Source organism: Ovis canadensis, chromosome 26, assembly GCF_042477335.2.
Source record: "Ovis canadensis isolate MfBH-ARS-UI-01 breed Bighorn chromosome 26, ARS-UI_OviCan_v2, whole genome shotgun sequence".
NCBI lineage: Eukaryota > Metazoa > Chordata > Mammalia > Artiodactyla > Bovidae > Ovis > Ovis canadensis.
The window spans coordinates 49,734,290-49,755,553 of NC_091270.1; the positions used below are offsets into that span (position 1 = coordinate 49,734,290).

A 21,264-nucleotide genomic window follows, 5' to 3' on the forward strand; every position below is an offset into this window, starting at 1 on the left:
TTGTAGAATTATCCCTGTAAATAAATCAAAGAAACAAAATTACACTAGATGAAAATACCAGAGTAAGCCTGATGATCCATCAGATAATTTTGCTTTCTATGAGAAAATATTTTTAAATGACTATCTGAATTTAAAAAAAAAATGATTCTAGGTGTGCACCTCCACGATGATATGCAATTGTACTGATGGCTACAGCCCTCCAGATTGCAGTGTGAAATCCAGAATATCGCCTGAGGAACATGGCAAGTATCTTTCTCTTATATATCCAGTTAATAGAATTGTCAAATTGCTTGCTTTCACAAAGACATAGTTAGGTTTTTTCCACTTAGAAAGAAACCAATATTTGCAATTAAAAGGTAAACAAATAGGCTTCCAAAAGAAATAGAAACCAATATGCTTTCTTAATCTTGCTTTCCCCCCCTAATATTAGCTTTTCAATATGACTGAAGCTGAGTATCTTTTAAAATTTTTATTTACTTGTGTCTGACTTTGTCCTTTAAATTATCCTTCAACCCTTTCCCGCTTTTATGGTTGATCAGCAACACACCCTGTGTCTAGCACTAATATGTGTCTGTTATAGAAGAAATAAGGGAAGTAGAAGATAAACCTTTAGTCTAAAGGAGTTTTCAGTTTAAATGATAAAAATCTATTAATTGCTATTAAAGAGATGACAGAAGGATGCTAAAACAGTATGCTGTTTATCATGACTTTAATTTTTATCATTTATCCACTGATTTACAAAATATTTCTTGAATTCCTAATATATACGCCAGATGCTTATCATATGACACGAGGCATGTACAGACAGTAAAACAAAGCCTCACTCCTCATGGAACTTAAAGAACACCCAGTGCTAATTAGTTGCAGAATTAGAGTTAGGGATCATGTGTCCTATTTTTTTATGCCTGTGCCATCTTAGTAACACTGCAGTGACTGCATAGGTAAAAACAGATCCCTAATGTTGAAGAGCCAGCACTCTAATAAAGATAAACAAGATATGCACAGATACGGTAGAATTCTGAGATAATGCACCTTGTAATAACGCATGTTTGTTGGTTATATGTCTCTGAAGTTATGGGGTTCTACTTATACCGTAAGATTTTGCTGTAGCTGCTGTATAAGGTAGAATACATTAGAACTTCCTGGAACTTAGTCTGTTCTTTTAGAATGAGAGTTTATAGAGATAGCCTTAAGTATTATGATTCTATTATTATTTTTCATTGATACTTGAATTATGATGAAAATTAAGAACATTGTGATAAGTTTGCTGTAACTTAAAAGTACACAGCTTAATTTTTTTCTCTGATTTTTTATGTATTTTTATTTTTAGATTTACCCATGGAAAGAACTTCTGAGAAGGGTGGGAAGAAGCAGTGGCTTTTGGCTATCTACATTGCTTTACCTGTTCTTGTTGTAGCAACCATAATAGCTGCTTCATGGAAGCTTTCGAAAAAGTGGTTTAGCAAGAAAGAGGAATCCGGAAGTAGTGGGTAAATTAAATTTGTGTTCTCAGGTTAAACCATTTAAATCTAGTCAGAGGTAAGGCAATATCATGAACAGCAACAATACTTCACATTTTATAGGAATTTTGAATGCTACATCAATATCTCATTTAATTGTTTGAAATAGTTTTGGATATCCTTATTTTAAAGTTTCAAAAATTTCAGAATCTGGTTTAATAACTTGCCAATGTTATTGCCTCAGTAATTGAGACAGGAAGAATGGAAATGCATCCACATCTGTTGCTTTCACATGCCCAGTGGTTCTCATTTCTACTATATACAAGCTAAACTTTTCCGATATATCATGGCTTCCTCTTTGTTGAAATTTCTGCTTTATATACTCTGAAAGTGAAAAGTGTTGGTCGTTTAGTCATGTCCTACTCTTTGCAATCCTGCGGACTGTAGCCTGCCAGGTTCCTCTGTCCATGGGATTCTCCAGGCAGGGAATACTGGAGTGGGTTGCTATTCCCTTCTCCAGGGAGTCTTGACCCAGGGATCAAACCTGGGTCTTGCTGCACATTGCAGGCAGAGTCTTTACTATTTGAGCCACCAGACAGTGACTAAATATATAACATTCAGTGTAGTTATATATTCTTGGTGTATTTTCTTTTCATCATTAACAATTGTATCTTAAATTCTATTTTTACTCTTTTATATTGTTGTATCCCAGCTTGCTTTCTGCAAGTTAGATTTACCTATTACATATTTTTCATCCCTTATTTTCAATCTTTCTTAGATTTTAGTTGATATCCTATAGTCAGCCTTTATATGAAAAATATAGTAGTAGAGTTTTCAGATTTATATGCTTAATGTATGATCGTAGATATTCATGTTGAAATTTACCATCTTATTTTCTTCCTATTTACTAGCCTCTTTTTTGGCATTATTTCCTTTTCCCCAATTCCATTTTTTTATTATGATTTTTCTGTTTTCTTTTACTATTTTGTACATTTTTAATTCTGTTTTGATTGTTTTAATGATTTTTGTTAACTTGTATTTGTAGCAAATGTTATATATACAATGTCTTAATTTAATCATTATATGTCTTCTGAATAAGACAAGGATCTTAGCCTTGTAACACTAATCTATCTTTTTCAATCTGTTTATCATTTGATTTTTCAGTTTCCTCCAAGTAAATTTTGTGTTTTTTAAAAATTATCATTATTATATTTAGTTAACATTTATTAGAATTTCCTGTTACATTTTCCAGGTTCTTTGCTTTACCATTCCTTTCTTTTAAATTTAGTTCATGTTTGGGAATGCATGTAAGAATTAAAGATTTTAAAATTTAAAAAATAAAAAAAACTAAAAAAAAAATAAATTTAGTTCTGAGATAATTTAAGAAATAGAAAAGGCTTCCCTTGTAGCTCAGTTGGTAAAGAATCTGCCTGCAATGCAGGAGACCCTGCTTCTGTCCCTGGGTTGGGAAGATCCCCTGGAGAAGGAAATGGCAACTCACTCTAACATTCTTGCCTGGAGAATCCCATTGTCAGAGGAGCTTGGCAGGCTACAGTTCATGGGGTCACAAGAGTTGGACACAACTTAGTGACTAAATCACCACCATGAAATATAAAAAGCTGCAAAAATGACATAGAGTTTCTAGGCTCTATCACTTAGGTTTTATCAATGATGGCATCTTACATTAACAGTGAATTTTCACAGCCAGGGGACTGGCATTGGTATAGTTTTATCAGTTAAACTATAGACCTTAAAGCTCAGCATTCAGAAAACTAAGATCATGGCATCTGGTCCCATCACTTCATGGCAAATAGATGGGGAAACAGTGGAAACAGTGGCTGGCTTTATTTTCCTGGGCTCCAAAATCACTGCAGATGGTGATTGCATCCATGAAATTAAAAGATGCTTACTCCTTGGAAGGAAAGTTATGACCAACCTAGATAGCATATTCAAAAGCAGAGACATTACTTTGCCAACAAAGGTCCGTCTAGTCAAGGCTATGGTTTTCCTGTGGTCATGTATGGATGTGAGAGTTGGACTATAAAAAAGCTGAGTGCCGAAGAATTGATGCTTTTGAATTGTGGTGTTGGGGAAGACTCTTGAGAGTCTCTTGGACTGCAAGGAGATCCAACCAGTCCATCCTGAAGGAAACCAGTCCTGAATATTCAATGAAAGACTGATGCTGAAGCTGAAACTCCAGTACTTTGGCCACCTGATGTGAAGAACTGACTCATTGGAAAAGACCCTGATTCTGGGAAAGATTGAAGGCGGGAGAAGAAGGGGACGACAGAGGATGATATGGTTGGATGGCATCACTGACTCGATGGGCATGAGTTTAAGTAAGCTCCGGGATTTGGTGATGGACAGGGAAGCCTGGCATGCTGCAGTTCATGGGGTCGCAAAGAGTCAGACATGACTGAGCGACTGAACTGGACTGAACTGATAGACCTTATTCATATTCACCAGTGTTTACAGACGTATATATAGTCCATGGGGTGGTCACAAAGAGTCAGACATAACTGAGAGACTCACTTATTTGTTGAGTATGTGTGTGTGTGTATATATACATTTTTTTCCCCCATGGATCACAGCCTTGCGGTGAAGGGGCTTGCATAACTCAATGAAATGCTGTTCAAGCCCACACAAGACAGATAGGTCATAGTGTAGAGTTCTGTTAAATTATGGTCCACTGGGGGAGGAAATGCAACCCACTTCAGTGTTCTCAGTGCGAGAACCCCGTGAACAATATGAAAAAGCAAAAATATATGACACTGGAAGATGAGCCCTCCGGTCAGAAGGTGTCCAATATGCTACTGGGGAAGAGCGGAGGGCAATTATTAATACCTCCAGAAAGAATGGAGTGGCTGGGTCAAAATGGAAATGTTGCTCAGTGTGGATGTGTCTGGTGGTAAAAGTAAAGTCCAATGCTGTAAAGAACAATATTGCCTAGAAACCTAGAATGTTAGGTCCCTGAATCAAGGTAAATTGGACATGGTCGAGCAGAAGATGGCAAGGTTGAACATTGACATCTTAAGAATGAGTGAACCAAAATGGGTGTTAATGGGCAAATTTAATTCAGATGACCATTGTATCTACTATTGTGGGCCAGAATCCCTTAGAAGAATTGGAGTAGCCCTCATGTAGTCAATGAATGAGTCTGAAATGCAGTACTTGGGTGCCATCTCAAAAATGACAGTATGATCTTGGTTCGTTTCCAAGGCAAACCATTCACCTTCACAGTAATACAAGTCTATGCCCCAACCACTAATGCTGAAGAAGCTGAAATTGACTGATTTTATGAAGACCTCCAAGACCTTCTGGGACTAACACCAAAAAAGGTGTCCTTTTCATCACAGAGGACTGGAATACAAAAATAGGAAGTCAAGAGATACCAGCAGTAGTAGGCAAGTTTGGTCTTGCAGTACAAAATGAAGCAGGGCAAAGGCTAGCAGAGAATTGTAGCTGCCTTGGTCTCCCCAGATGGTATCACCTCAATTTGGGGAGACTTCTTTCTCTGCCTGGCTTCCCATTGCTGTGTTACAGCATGGAAAGTCTTCCCTGCAGTAAGAAGGGGCAATCATGGGTCTTTATTTCCTTCTCTCATAGATCACTATCTTGCCTAATATTCAGTATCTGAAAACCAGTGTTTAACATGTTTTGTCCAGATTTTCAGTTGTTTCAGGCAGAAGAGTAAAGCCTGTCTGTTACTCCATTTTGATCAGTATTGGAACTGTATCTTTGTGGTTTGTAACTGCACTTTCATAGGTATCTCTCCATCTCATATTCTGTTTGATTTTCTCAGATCATTCTCTCACATCACCATTTCTTCCTTCTCAGTCCTGTTCTAGACTTATGGATTCTATTCTTGCAAAAATCTCTATGGAGATTCTAAGTATTCTCAGAGTGTTTTTTTAATCATTTGTATTTCTTGGTGTGTGAGCTCACTGTTTGGCTATGGCTGCTGATGTTAACTACAGGGCTTTGTAATCAGAGACTCTTTTCTCTTCAATATCTATGATTTTCCCATGAGAATTCAGCATGCCTTGTGTTGAAGACTCAATGTGGGTGGTTTCCTTTTTGCTTCCTTTAAAGAAAAAATATTTAAAGCAAATGCTCTGCATGGTGTTCAAGCCTTTGTAGGAGTGTGAACTGGCATCCTGAAAGTGCATTTTTTTGAGGCTTGGGACTCCTCAGTGATGCACTTTCCCCCATCTATCCATGCATGTTGCATATTCCCATTTTCCCTGCTGCATTCCAAAGGCCACTGGTCAGGATTTTTACTAGCCCTATTGAATGGGCGGTATGACCATTCATGGCTCCCAGGTTAAGTGGCTCCAGTTAAGGAGCTCACGTAGTTTCCCTACATGCAAAGTCCTCATAACTTATATCCTTCTAAGGAGTGACTATTGAATCTCTAGTCCCAAAGTTGTATCATTGGTTTAGACACCCCTGCAGTCATTCACTTTTAACTCCTGTTTACCCTTTGAACTCTCTGTTTCTTCATTTTTACTAAAGAGAATTCTTTTCTTGTTAACCTCAGTTATATGTTAACTGTTCCTGCTGTTTTATTCAGACCTCCTCTATGAGGAATGGAAAGGGAAATTTTCCCACCAGTTCAGTGTGTCAGATTGTCTAGAAGTCTGTATGGATTTTACCTTATAAAATGTAACATTTCTTTATCAATGAATAAAAAGTTAAAAGTTGGGGTATAAAGGTCAGAATCAGGCATTCAGGATCAAACTATTCTGTGTTCAGAAGTGACAAAGGAAAATCAAATCTGTGCCTTCTTGATAATTTCCTCATTGCAGGTTTGAAATATACTTTTTATGGATGAGGTATGCAGGTAAATAAGAATGTTTACGTATTTGCATCTCTGTTTAGTGACCTTGCACATTGTTTTCTTTTTTGGTAACTAATCTTGTAAAAGAGATAATACAGCTTATAAAATGGCCTGATTTTTATTTATGCAGTTGACAAGCTCTCTTACGACTAATTTTGGACAGTATTTTCCATTTGTTTTATGTCCAGGTCAGAAGGTGACACTCACAGAAATGTCACCAGGTAGGTAAGCTGTTAGGCATCTTAAGACACATGTTGAAAATTAAGAATGAATTAGTAATTCACAATGTCTAGCTACAGTTGGTAAAGTAATCCTCTGAAAACCAGGCTACTAATATATAGTAATTTGGTTTCTAGTAAATTAGTCTTCTATTCATTTAAATAAATACTATTTTTTTTCTGAGGAAACAAGGAATAAAATGGCTGACTCTAACAAAATTTAGAATATATATAATTAGTAAAGAAAAAAGGATGTACGTGGGGTTTAGTCAGTTGTGTCTGACCCTTGCAACATCATTGACTGTAGCCACGTGGGGTTTAGTCAGTTGTGTCTGACCCTTGCAACATCATTGACTGTAGCACTCCAGGCGCCTCTGTCCATGAGATTTTCCAGGCAAGAACACTGGAGTGGGTTGCCATTTCCTTCTCCAGGGGATCTTCCTGTCCCAGGGATTGAACCCAGGTCTCCTGCGTTGCAGGCAGATTCTTTACTGACTGAGCTACCAAAGAAACCACAGCTTGGGTTATATTCATGTACAGCTTGGGTAAATAAGCAAGCAAATGCTTGATATTTGATAGACTGTACATGACTGAACTCATGTATAAATTTCTATGGTAGTTATGGATTGGTAAGAACTAATTATATCTACTTTGTGTGTTGTTTTTTTAAAATCAGTAATGGATAGTGTATTGTCCCCATTAATATTTCTTAAATAACAAATTCAGTCCGTACTGATTTATAACTGGTCCACCAACAAGGGAAATAGATGGGGAAACAGTGGAAACAGTGTCAGAATTTATTTTTTTGGGCTCCAAAATCACTGCAGATGGTGACTGCAGACATGAAATTAAAAGATGCTTACTCCTTGGAAGGAAAGTTATGACCAACCTAGATAGTATATTGAAAAGCAGAGACATTACTTTGCCAACAAAGGTCCATCTAGTCAAGGCTATGGTTTTTCCAGTAGTCAGGTATGGATGTGAGAGTTGGACTGTGAAGAAAGCTGAGCGCTGAAGAATTGATGCTTTTGAACTGTGGTGTTGGAGAAGACTTTTTTTTTTAATTTTTAAATTTTTTTTTAATTTTTATTTTTACTTTATTTTTCTTTACAATACTGTATTGGTTTTGCCATACATTGACATGAATCCACCACGGGTGTACAGAGTCCCTTTGACTGCAAGGAGATCCAGCCAGTCCATTCTAAAGGAAATCAGCCCTGGGTGTTCTTTGGAAGGAATGATGCTAAAGCTGAAACTCCAAAACTTTGGCCACCTCATGTGAAGAGTTGACTCATTGGAAAAGACTGATGCTGGGAGGGATTGGGGGCAGGAGGAGAAGGGGACGACAGAGGATGAGATGGCTGGATGGCATCACCGACTCGATGGACGTGAGTCTGAGTGAACTCCGGGAGTTGGTGATGGACAGGGAGGCCTAGCGTGCTGCTCTTCGTGGGGATGCAAAGAGTCGGACACGACTGAGCGACTGAACTCAACTGAACTGAACCAACCCAACATTCAGGGTTTCCCTGGTGGCTCAGCGATAAAGAATCTGTCTGCAATGCAGGTTCGATCTTTGGGTCAGGAAGACCCCTGGCGGAGGGCATGGCAACCCACTCTAGTGCTCTTGCCTAGAGAATCCCACAGACAGAGGAGCCTGGCAGGCTGCAGTCCATAGGGTTGTTCAGAGTCAGACATGACTGAGACGACTGAGCAGAAGCAGCATACCAATATTTCAGTTTATCTGATATAACTTTTCAGTCACATTACTTTCAACCTTTTATTTAATTTGGTCTCTTGAAAATAGCCTGCCAAAGATATTTTAAAATCTGTAACCTCAAGTGTCTCAGTAGTTGAATTTAGTATGTCTATATACTTATAATGTTTGCTGATATGTTTAGAATAAATTCTGCCATTTTGTTTTGTTTTTTCTGTTTCTCATGCTTTTTCAATATTTTCTTTCTTGTGTTCCATTACACTGATTGTGCTTTCAATGTTTTTTCTTTCCTTCTATCAATTTGGTCATTATGTGTTCTAATTGTATTCTTTTAGTGATCCTCTTTAATTATTATATTATTATATTGTGTTTTATTAAATTATTTAAATATAAAGTTATAATTTTAGATATAAAAGTACTTATAATCTTCTTCTAACAATTTATGGATATTAGCCCAGTAAACCTTATACTCTTTTATTCACTCTTTCATAGTATTGTCATTTGGTTTTTAGTTACTTCTGAATTTTAACCTGATACAAATAAGTCAGTGTTATCATTATTATTATATTTAATCATTATTATATTTAATCAAAACATACTAAGATTTCACTATATTTTGTCACTTTATTTACTCATTTTTTTAATAAAAAGGAAAGAAAATTTTTTAATTTCACAGTTCAGTGCCTTGTACAGTCTTTTTTGAATTTAATTCCATATTTTGATGTTCAATCTCCCTTTTGGTGAAGTACATCGCTTAACATTTCCATCAGTGAGTCTTTGTGTAGCAAACTGTTTATCTTATCCACCTAAAATTGTGCTTATTTCATTCTCAAATGTGAGTTTAGGTAGTATGGACTTCTTGTGTGTGTGTGCTGACATCTGGGTTTTATTTTTTTAAATTTTTAATTGGAGGATAATTGCTTGTTGTGTTGGTTTCTTAGTATGAACTTCTATGTTGAGAGTTATTTTGTTTCCACTATTTAAAGGTATGTAAGTATAGTGTGGCATTTATTACTGATGATGATAAATCTTTTGTTAGTGTGTTGATTCATTTATTCCTTTAAGACTAATATGAATTTTACCTAGTTTTTGTATGTCTGTTGCTGTGTAACAAATTACCACACACTTAGTAACTTAAACCACATTCATTTCCTGTGTGGAAGTTCTGTAAGTAGGAAATCCAGGTGGATTTGACTGGGTTGTCACAAGGCTGACCTGAAGGCCAGGCTGGGAAAAAGTTGTAAGAAAAATCCAGTTTCTTGCAGCTTTAGGTCTGAGGTATATCTTTCTGTGTTGCCTGTCTGCTTGGGGCCCTTCTCTCTCTTTCAGAGGCCACCTGCATTGCTACTCAGGTACCTCCCTTCACCTTTAAAAAAATAAGGGCATAGAAGTCTTCCTAAGGCTTTGACTGTCTCTTAACTTCTCCCTTCTACCAGCAAGAGAAAACTCTCCTTGACCTGACTGGGTCAGCCCCACCAAAATGATCTCTGTATTTTAAGGCCAACAGATTTGGAGCTTTAATTACATTTGCAAAATTTTTCCAGAGCAGTACTTTGAAGAGTATTTAAATAACCAAGGAATGGGAACCTTAGGGGGCCATGTTAGAATTCTGCCTATCACAACCTCGACATTTATACATTGGCCTCAGAGTTGTTATTTTGTTATAATGTATTCTGGTAGAGATTTTTTGTAAAAAATCAGGAACTTGACCCAATATTTTCAAATTTACCTTTTATGCCTTCTATTTCCACTTTTTCAAACTATCATTAGAAATATCACTTCCTTCCCTGAAATTTTCATTAGGATTTTGTGTTATTTTTACACCATTTCTCTATGCGTCAAATAGGAGGTGGAGATTACCCTCTCAATACAGTCTGCCTAATTGTTTAGAAGTCAGTGAGGGTGTTAAATCACCACCTGCAGTAATTTGTTTACTAGTGGGTAACACATCAGGGTAGAACCTAGAGGCCAGAATCAGGTATTCAGAATCAAGCGTATATTCTTTACTGAGAAGTAACAAATCAGTTTTCTTGCTCCTCTATTTGGGAATTTGAAATTTATGTTCTCTATGGACATGGTATATGGATAAAAAGCAATGCTGTAATTTGCAGACTGTAACTTAGTAATCTTTTGAAATGATTCATTAGCGGTGATTAGTAGTATAAAAGAATTAATGTAGGTTACAAAATGACCTGACATTCATTGGTTACAGAGGCACACTTTTTTTAAAGTATTAACTTTGAAGCATTATTTTTCACTTGCGTTTAGGTCCACATCAGAAAGTAGCAGCCAATCAGATACTGTAAGGTAAGTGAATTAGAAAGGATTTCTTAAAATAAGATGAACAAATTGATATTCAACAAGTCATTGGTAAGTATTAATTGCACAGCAACAATTGATAAGGTATACTACACATATAGCTTCTAAAAGAGATGGTTGGTTCTCTTTCCCCTTAATATTTTTAGTAGTGAGCAAAGAACCTGCCTGCCAGTGCAAGAGACATAAAAAACACAGATTTGATCCCTGGGTCAGGAAGACCCCCTGGAGGAGAGCATGGCAATCCACTACAGTATTCTTGCCTGGAGAATTCCTTGGACAGAGGAGCCTGGGAGGCTACAGTCCATAGGGTTGCAGAGTTGGACAGAACTGAAGCGACTTAGCACAGCACACACACACACACAAATTCCTTTTAGTATTTTCTAACCAATAACAGTGAGTGAGTGTCTAAATAAATAAATGCTTTCTTCAGTTTGTTAATGGATTTTGGGAGTTTATTCTGGGGATGCAAAGGAGTAAATGATTGGTGAAATGTTTATGGTGCTAACTCATAAATGGAGAAGTTCACTTCTTTATTTGGAGACTCTAGAAACCCAATATGTATGCTCTTTAACAACTGAATGAGTGCTTACCCTGGTCACTTGAGAAAAATTTGCTGAAGAAAAAGGTTTAAAGGGAATAATAATTCTGTGTGTTACATAGCCTTTCAAAATTACAAAGTAGTTTTTTAAGAACTTTTGTATTTTGTATTGGGGTATAACTAATTAACCAAAAATTAGTTGTGACAGTTTCAAGTGAACAGCAAAGGGACTCAGCCATACATACAGTTACAAAGTAGTTTTAATTAAGCCTCCCTCCATTTCCTGAAAGGTGGATATGTCTGAGTAATAACACAATAATTGTTTAGTTTTCCACATCCAACAGTTTGGGATGGTGTTATTCCACCTGTGTGTGTGCGTGTGTGCACGCTCAGTTGCTTCAGTGGTGTCCAACTCGTTACAACCCTATGGACTGTAGCCTGCCAGGCTCCTCTGTCCGTGGGACTCTCCCAGCCAGAATGCTGGAGTGCGCTCCTGTGCCCTCATGATTCCACCCAACTTCCTCCAAAGTATACTGCTGTCCCAGACACACCCAAATGTACAGAGTAGGATGTCTAGGCTGTACAACAGGGCTGTTTAATTTCATTTATTCCAAATAGGTCTTCCTCTTCCATTATAATGCCTTCTTTTCTTATCCTTTATCTCTCTTTCATTATTATGATCTTTTCCTTTCAGTGACACTTATGGAGTCATGAGTTACTCTCACTAAGCTAAAAATAAAAACTGATTTTCATTAGTATATCCTCTCAGTGTCAGGGAGTCATCATATGATCCTTAAACATAGTTACCTTTTCCTCACATTGGATGTATGTCATATTACACTGTTACCATAAAGGATAAAGGCCATATATATCTTGCTCCACACTGCATAGCCAGCATGTAGCAGAGTTCTTGGTTTACGGTAAGTGCTCAATAAACGTTTGTTGAATAAAGGAATTAATTAATTAATCTTTTCCACAGACATGCACACAGGCAGCCAGACCAAAAAAAAAAAAATCCATAAACACAAAAGTATAAAGACAAATACGCAGACACACACGTATGTATATATAACACTTTAACTGCCTCCATTTCTCCCTCTCATAGCATCTCTCATCCTGGAACCTTGTCAACATAATTCATCTCTTCTAGGATATTAATTCACCTACACTGAGTGAGGGATGATAGCATAACCCACTGGAATATGTACATTTCAACTAGAGTAGTTCGGGTATAAAATGGCTTGATTGTCATTCTTAAGGTAGGCATGTTTATTCGTATTAACTTTTAGACATTTTTATTTTTATTTAGATCGAGGTCAGAAAGTAGTACCCAAACAAATCGCAGCAGGTAAGTGACTTAGGAAATGTTTCTTATAAGTAAGTCAAAGTTGAAAATGAACAAATAATTGCTTAATATTTTTGAGCAGCTACAATCGATGAAGTACTGCAGTAAAAACAACTTATTAATATTTTCCATTCTGGGAATGAGTATTAATGAACTTAGTCTTTTCTTCAGTTTACTAAATTTTTATTGGTTGCCTACTCTTAATACATAGGGAAAAACTAGTTAAGTCTAATGAGAGGCAAGATATTTATAATTATTTTATGAAATTAACATAATCAGAGCATTTTTTTGTGCATGTTTTGTGATGAAATACACAAAGAGAAATATTTCTTTTTTTTTAAGATCACATTTATACCCACAAACTCAATATGAACAACTGAGTAAATTATTACCACTCTTAAGAGGAGTTTATCTAAGAAACAGTTATTATAAACTGAAATTCTACATGTTTCATACTCCCCACCCCAATCCAACAGCCCACAATTGTGTTAATACAGAGTTCTCATGAGTTTTTAGTTTCCTATGTGGCCTTGTGATCCTTCCAAAGTCATCAAATATTTACTGATCTGCTAATCTTCTTCTCTCCCTTATAGAGGTTTTATTTACTTATACTGCTTGGCATTTCCCTTAAAGTGTCTTCTTTTAGTTACATTCAATCCACTGATATTCCAAAATCTACTTTATACCCACAGGTGGTTTTCAGGCTGCACCACTACATTAGATAGTTTCTGTCCTCCCTGATGACATCACTCCCTCCATTCAGGAAGCTGTTGACATTTCTATTTCCTTTATTTTGTTCTTTTTTTTTTTTCATAATGTCTCCTAACATAGTTACTCTTTTATAGACATTGCTTCGTACAAACTAAGTGTGAAGAAAAAGGCAGATGTTCTTTATTGCCTCTACTCTCACCATTACCAACGGATTTGTAATATAGTGCTCAAACACTCCCTGGAGAAGAAACTGGCAACCCACTCCAGTATTCTTGCCGAGAGAATCCCATGGACAGAGGAGCCTGGTGGGCTATAGCCCACGGCGTTGCAAAGAGTCGGGCATGACGGAGTGACTTCACTTTCATTTTCTTGAAGAAGGCAATGGCAACCCACTCCAGTACTCTTGCCTGGAAAATCCCATGAATGGAGGAGGTTGGTAGGCTGCAGTCCATGGGGTTGCAACGAGTCGGACATGACTGAGTGACTTCACTTTCACTTTTCACTTTCATGCATTAGAGAAGGAAATGGCAATCCACTCTAGTGTTGTTGCCTGGAGAATCCCACGGAGGGTGGAGCCTGGTGGGCTGCCATCTGTGGAGTCGCACAGAGTTGGACACGACTGAAGCAACTTAGCAGCAGTAGCAGCAGCAGCAGCTCAAACACTAATACTTCCAAACTGATGCTCCTCTAGTGCATTACTTTGCCAATAAGCTCTGAAATTGCTTGAATATAATGACTGTGTGTACTTTGTTAACCAACTTGTGGTTAGCACCTAGCAGAGTAAATGCTCACTAAAATACTTGCGTAGTGGATGAATATCACATACATCTTGAACTTTACATACACACATGATTGACGTTATAACTACTCCAACTGTCCACTCACATTATCTCTCATGATAGAATATGTCATTTGCATAGTCATCTTCTACTGGAAGTAGTATTCAAGACTGAGGGATAATCACCATCCTAGGACAATATATATCACATTTGAAGTGTGTGGTCTGGAGAGTTAACCCATTAGTCTAGCTTGTGTTTCAGTTCAGTTGCTCAGTCATGTCTGACTCTGTGATCCCATGGACTGCAGCATGCCAGGCCTCCCTGTCTGTCATCAAATCCCAGAGCTTACTCAAACTCATGTTCATTGAGTTGGTCATCCAGCCATCTCATCCTCTGTCGTTCCCTTCTTCTCCCACCTTCAATCTTTCCCAGCATCAGGGTCTTTTCAGGAGAGGCAGTTCTTCACATCAGGTGGCCAAAGTATTGGAGTTTCAGCTTCAGCATCAGTCCTTCCAATGAATATTCAGGACTGATTTCCTTTAGGATTGACTGGTTGGATCTCCTTGCAGTCCAAGGGACTCTCAAGAGTCTTCTCCAACACCACAGTTCAAAAGCATCAATTCTTCGGTGCTCAGCTTTCTCTGTAGTTCAACTCTCACATCCATACATGACCACTGGAAAAACCATAGCTTTGACTAGACGCACCTTTGTTGGCAAAGTAATGTCTCTGCTTTTCAATATGCTGTCTAGGTTGGTCATGACTTTTCTTCCAAGGAGCAAACATCTTTTAATTTCATGGCTGCAGTCACCATCTGCAGTGATTCTGGAGCCCCCAAAATAAAGTTTCACTGTTTCCATTGTTTGCCCATCTATTAGACATGAAGTGATAGGACTAGATGTCATGATCTTGGTTTTCTGAATGTTGAGTTTTAAGCCAACTTTTTCACTTTCCTCTTTCAAGAGACTCTTTAGTTCTTCTCTTTCTGCCATAAGTGTGGTATCATCTGTATATCTGAGGTTATTGATATTTCTCCCAGCAATCTTGATTCCAGCTTGTGCTTCATCCAGTCCTGTGTTTAGCATAAACCAAAAAGCATTCTTGGGTTGTTCTTTCTGTTAAATTTAATAAGCTAGCAGACACATTTGCTCTGCCTCACTGTTACAACACCCATGTTTTCCTTTCTTCACTATTTTAAAAAGTTTGAAAACCAATGGGAGATGTTGATAGAACCAACTTCTCAGGTAAACACTACCAGGACAAAAAAAAATTTTAAGCCAGAAATCAGATGGGTTAAATATAAAGTAGTCTGACAAATCCAGATATACAAATTCTTTTATTGATTTGAGGGAGAACTAACTGTATTAACCTACTCCAGTCTTTTTGCCTGGAGAATCCCATGGACAGAGGAGCCTGGAGGACTACAGTCCATGGGGTTGCAGAGTCAGACATGAATGAATGACTAACACTTCACTTTCTACTTTGTTAAATAGGGGAGTTTCGTGGTCAGAGTAGTAAGAAAAACCTCCTTTAAGTTTTGAAGATGTAAAGCAGCAGATGTAGGAAAGGATAGGAAGGGTAAACTTATGCCACTCTTATCACTGAAATCCCTTGCTAATCTTACTGCCTATTTTACGTTCTCTGTTAATTCAACTCAGTTAATTTATTTTCAACTTATTTTTTTACTCTTTCATTGTTTTGGTTGGGGGATCAGAAATAAGAAATCTGTGGATATAAAAGTAGAAAAGAGGCTCAAGAGTTTGGTTTTGACTTTTGATAATAATGAGTATAAAAAATGTAGCAGATATTTCCTTTTCTACTACAATTTTGAAGGGAAACAAGAAGAAACTGCCGTAAAAATCCATTTTTTTCAGAGTGTATTGTCTCAAACTTAAATTTATTTAGATCCAAATCACAGAAAAGCAGTGAAACACTTAATAGTAGGCAAATATATTAGGAACTATCTCTTAAAATAAATATGCTTTAAATTAAAATGAAGCTAATAATCCACAACTAATTCCTTAATATTTATTGGTGAATTGGTAAAGTACTTCACCAAAAATAATGCATTAATTTTTACTAACCTTGATTACTGAGTATTTAAATCATTTTTAAAAGACTTTTAGTCTTTTTTCTTCAGTTTAATAAAGTTCTTATAAGTTTGTTGGGAACTTGCTCTTGTGGATCTTGCCTGGAGAATCCCAGGGACAGGGGAGCCTGGTGAGCTGCCGTCTATGGGGTCACACAGAGTCGGACACGACTGAAGTGACTTAGCAGCTTAGCAGCTAATAAGATACATGATACGTAAATTAGTTTATAAAATGAATTCATGATTAAGCCACTCACTTTATCCATTAGGTACTATAGGCAAAATGCTAAGGCCTGTGAGTTTACAAGTGCCAAAACCAAAACACTGTTTACAATATGAAAAAATAAAAAATGATTGGCTCCAAGATATGGAAAAAGTAAAATTGATATGTATTTAAATTTCTTAAAACAATGCAAAGATTTAACTTGTTATATTCAAGAACATGCATGTGGAAAAAATGTTAGATTTTCTCATTTGCAAGTACTTCTCATTAAATACAATGGTTCTCCAGAAATCACAATTGCTAGTTAAAAAGCTGCTGCTGCTGCTGCTGCTAAGTCACTTCAGTCGTGTCCGACTCTGTGCGACCCCATAGACGGCAGCCCACCAGGCTTCCCCATCCCTGGGATTCTCCAGGTAAGAACACTGGAATGGGTTGCCATTTCCTTCTCTACTCACAGTTAAGTAATTTCATAAGCAAAATTATAAAATGTCTTCCTAGAGTTCTTTTTTTTTTGCCATATGAATTTTTCACTTAGCAGTATGCCAACTGCATGTTTTTCAGTGGAAGGTAATTTACTTGTTTATCAATACCTAAGCAGAGAAGACTCTTGTGAGTCCCTTGAACTGCGAGGAGATCCAACCAGTCCATCCTAAAGGAGACCAGTCCTGGGTGTTCATTGGAAGGACTGATGCTGAGGCTGAAACTCCAATACTTTGGCCAACTCATGCGAAGAGTTGATTCATTGGAAAAGACCCTGATGCTGGGAGGGATTGGGGGCAGGAGGAGAAGGGGATGACAGAGGATGAGATGGCTGGATGGCATCACTGACTCGATGCACATGAGTTTGGGTGAACTCCGGGAGTTGGTGATGGACAGGGAGGGCTGATGTGCTGCGATTCATGGGGTCACAAAGAGTTGGACACAACTGAGTGACTGAACTGACTGACTGAACTGAAGCACATGTGTCTTTGTTCTCTTCCACAGTAACTAACAATTCCTTCAGAAGGCAATGGATATCACTCAGGGTCTTGCTGAGAAATGAAAATTCGACCTTTTCTCCCCTGGTCACAGCTGATGGAAAACAATAAACCAAGATGGACCAATTTGCAGGAGCGTCTGTTTTTATTTCCTCTCCCACTCCGAGGCACAGTTTTGCCATGTCAGGGCCCTTGAGTGAAGACAGTCAACCTGAACTCCCATTGACTCCCTGAGCTCTTCTCCACAGCTCTCCCCACCACCCACTTGGGTTTGTTGCCTAGGCCCCTAGCGGCTGGGGATCTGCATCAACTGCTGTTACTCAGGGAAGGATCAGTGTGTGGACTGTGTTCCTCCTCCTGGTCCTTCTCACTGGACTTGGCTGACTGCATGCAGATCTCAGTTAATACAGCTATTTGCCCCCTCTCCCTCCCTACAACTGCAGAATCAGGGCTAAGGGAAACTGTGCTTGCTCAGGCCTCACATTCGGCTTGCCACCTTTCTGTGCCCCTTGGTTGAGTCACTCACAGGATGAATCCCAGAAGACAGAAGGACCCAGAGAGCTTGGGCTTTGGTCTCAGGAGCAAAGATTAATACCTTATCAGAGTTTGATACGAAGATTAATAAATTGAGTTAGGAAAAATATCTTTTATTTTCCTTTTTCTGAAACTACGTATTGTTCAGTTTTTCAATAAATATTTGGCAAAATTCATCAATGAAACTGGAACTTTCTTTGTGGGAAGATTTTAAATTATGGATTCAATATCTTTAACAGAGAACTGTTTAGACTTTCCATTTATTGTGATTTTTTTTTCAAAAGTGGTAATTTTAAAGCAGCTTATTCATTTCATTTAATGGTCAATCTTTTGACATAAAGTTGTTCATAATATCCCTTACAGTGTCTATAGGAGCTAAAGTTATGTCCCTTCTTTCATTCCTAACTATAGTGATACTATATGCATCTTTGTTTTCTGTTTCATTGATTTATGTCTTAAAATTTGCTCATTTCCTATATTCTTGAGATGAAAGTTTAGCTCATTGTTTTTAAATCTTTTCTAATTCATTTAAAGATATATATTTGCTCTATGAGTCTCTTTAGCTACATCTCACAAGTTCTGATGTGTTAGTTTGATCTCAGAATTATGGATTTCTTAGAAGTATGTTGTTTCATTTCTAAATATTTGGATATTTTCAGTTTCATCTTTCTTAATTTAGTCATGGTCAGAGACCATAGTTGCATAATTCTCATACTCTGAAACTATTGTTTTGCTATGATCCACTCTGGTCTATTTTGGTGAATGTTCCATGTGCACTAAAAATGTACGTTTTGTAGTTTTCAAATATGTAAATGTCAAGTAAAGCTTATTAACATTCTTTTTGAAATCTCATATATAAATGAGATTATACAGTATTTATCTTTCTGTGTCTTAACTAACTTAGCAAAGGTCCTTTGTGTTTGTCCATGTTGTCACAATGGCAGGATTGAGAAAGGGCAGGAGTGAGTAGGGTGAGATTTCCTTCTTTTTCACAGCTGAATAAATGTATCCTGTTTTCTTTATCCATTTGTCTGTTATGGACACAGATTATTTCCATATCTTGGCTATTGTGAATTATGCTGCAAAGAACATAGGTATGCATATATTTCTTTGAGATACTGACTTCATTTACTCCTGATATATGCCCAGAGGTAAGACTGCTGGATCATATGGTATTCTATTTTTAATTTTTGCGGAACTGCCATACTGCTTTCCCTAATGGCTGTACCAGTTTATAGTCTCTCTTCCACAGCATACCGCAGTTCCAATTTCTCCACACACACATTTGATAATACTTGTCCTTTTCATCTTTTGGGTAATATCCATTCTAAAAGTTGTAAGACTTTGTCTTGTTGTGGTTTTTATTCATATTTCCCTGATAATTAGTGATGTTTAACACTTTTTCATGTATTTGTTGGTAATTATATGTCTTCTTCAGAAAAATGTCTATTCAGGTCATTTTGCCCATTTTGTAAGTGGAATATTTGTGATTTTTTTTTTTTGCTATTGAGTTACATGAATTCCAAATATACTTTGGTTATTAACTCCTTCTCAAATATATGATTTGCAAGTATTTTTCCCATTCCGTAGGTTGCTTTTTCACTTGTTAACTGTATCCTTTGCTGTGAAGAGCTTTTTAGTTTGCTATAACGAGAGAAGAGAGTGACAAAAGAACTACAAGACAAATGCAAAACTGTTAATAAAATGGCAATAATAAATCCTTCCCCATCAATAATTACTTTAAATGAAAGTGGGTTAAACTTCTCAATAAAAAGATACAGTGTCTGAATGATTAAAAATGAAAGCAAACTCCCACTGTATGCTATCTATAGGAAACTCACTTTAGATTGAAGGTATACATAGGCTGAAAGCAAGAGGAAGAAAAAGATATTTCTCACAAATGATAACCAAAACAAAGGAGTGGTTATATTTAAATCAGATGAAACAGACTTCACATCAAAAACTGCCTCTAGAGCCAAAAAAAAAAAAAAAAGATCATGACACAATGATAAAAGGGTAAATTCAATAGAAAGATATAATAATTGTAAATATACATGCACCCCAAATCAGAGCACCTTAGTGTATAAAACAAGGATTGACAAATCTGAAAGAAGAAATCGACAGCAATGCAATAATAGTAAGAGATTTCAGTGAAACCCCATTTTAAATAATAGGTAAAGCACAGAAAATCAATAAACAGCAGACTTGAACAGCACTACAGACATGTGGACCCAACAGGCCTGTACAGAACTTTTCACCCAAAGCAGAAGAATGCACATTCTGATTATATATAGAACATTCCCCAAACAGGCCAGAAAACAAGTCTTAAATTTAAGAAGATGGAATCCATAACCAGCATCTTCTGCTTTAGATTAATATTTTCTCGTATGCTGTGTGATCTGCTCCTGTTGAGGCTGCATGCAGTTTTTCCCTGCCTGAGCTGTTGTAGTTGTGGAACATGACCAGGCAAGAAAGCCACACAAACTCTTAGTTCTTACTAGATGTAAAGGTAATCTTCCAAGAGTAAACTCTATTCAAGTTTGTGTCTGCCTTTGGTCATTTTCCAGGTCCTTTGGGTTTTTAAAGGTATTTTGCCAGGCATTTATAATTGTTTTCTGTGTGAAGAATCAGACTACATATTAGTGTAATCTTTACCAGAAGTCATCCCCAGGGGTGGACTTGGTAAATCACAGAATATATTAAAAAAATATTTCTTGGAAAACTGCCAGATTGTTCTCTGGAATGGTTATTACTGCTTACATGCCTACAAACCAAGTCTTATGTTTCTCTTCATTCTTACCTGCACTTAATGCTATTCACCACTGTGCTGCTAAGCTGCTAAGTCACTTCAGTCATGTCTGACTCTGTGTGACCCCGTAGACAGCAGCCCACCAGGCTCCCCATCCCTGGGATTCTCCAGGCAAGGACAATGGAGTGGGTTGCCATTGCCTTCTCCAATGCCTGGAAGTGAAAAGTGAAAGTGAAGTCGCTCAGTCGTGTCCTACTCTAAGCAATCCCATGGACTGCAGCCTACCAGGCTCCTCCATCCATGGGATTTTCCAGGCAAGAGTACTGGAATGGGGTGCCATTGCCTTCGTCAATTCACCACCCTAATTTTTGCTAATTTATTGGATAGAAAGTGATACATCACTGTTGTTTTAATTTGCTCATTTGTGATTACTATTTAAGCTAAAGATCTCTTTATATCCTTTTAGGCATTTACTTATCATGCTTTATGAAAAAAAAGTATAACATTTTCCTATATTGCTACTGGATTTTTTTTGTCTCCTTCTGTCTCCTCCCATACCTGTGTGTGTGTGTGTGTGTGTGTGTGTGTGTGTGTGTGTGTAGGGGGGGTGCTCAGGTATGTTGGATATCCTAGATAGTAATTCCTGGTTGGTATTAAACTTTGCAAATGTCCTCTCCTTGTCTTTCACTTTTCTCTTAACTTTTTAATACTTGTGTCCTTTCTAAAGCCACTCTCTTATTTTTCAAATTAAGAGAAAGAGTTTTCCCATT

The 21,264-nt window shown here is 37.3% G+C and overlaps 1 protein-coding gene across 1 annotated transcript in view; it reads left to right on the forward strand.

Moving 5' to 3' along the window:
- Nucleotides 1–17,337, forward strand: part of LOC138430939 (disintegrin and metalloproteinase domain-containing protein 32-like) — a 196,576-nt gene extending 179,239 nt beyond the window's left edge. The window contains exons 18-23 of the mRNA XM_069572993.1: nucleotides 152–242; nucleotides 1,331–1,490; nucleotides 6,489–6,521; nucleotides 10,501–10,539; nucleotides 12,399–12,437; nucleotides 17,219–17,337. Of these exons, the coding sequence (XP_069429094.1) occupies nucleotides 152–242; nucleotides 1,331–1,490; nucleotides 6,489–6,521; nucleotides 10,501–10,539; nucleotides 12,399–12,437; nucleotides 17,219–17,225 (369 nt within the window). The 3' untranslated portion in view covers nucleotides 17,226–17,337. The remainder of the gene's footprint in view (nucleotides 1–151; nucleotides 243–1,330; nucleotides 1,491–6,488; nucleotides 6,522–10,500; nucleotides 10,540–12,398; nucleotides 12,438–17,218) is intronic.
- Nucleotides 17,338–21,264: the final 3,927 nt, after the last annotated feature.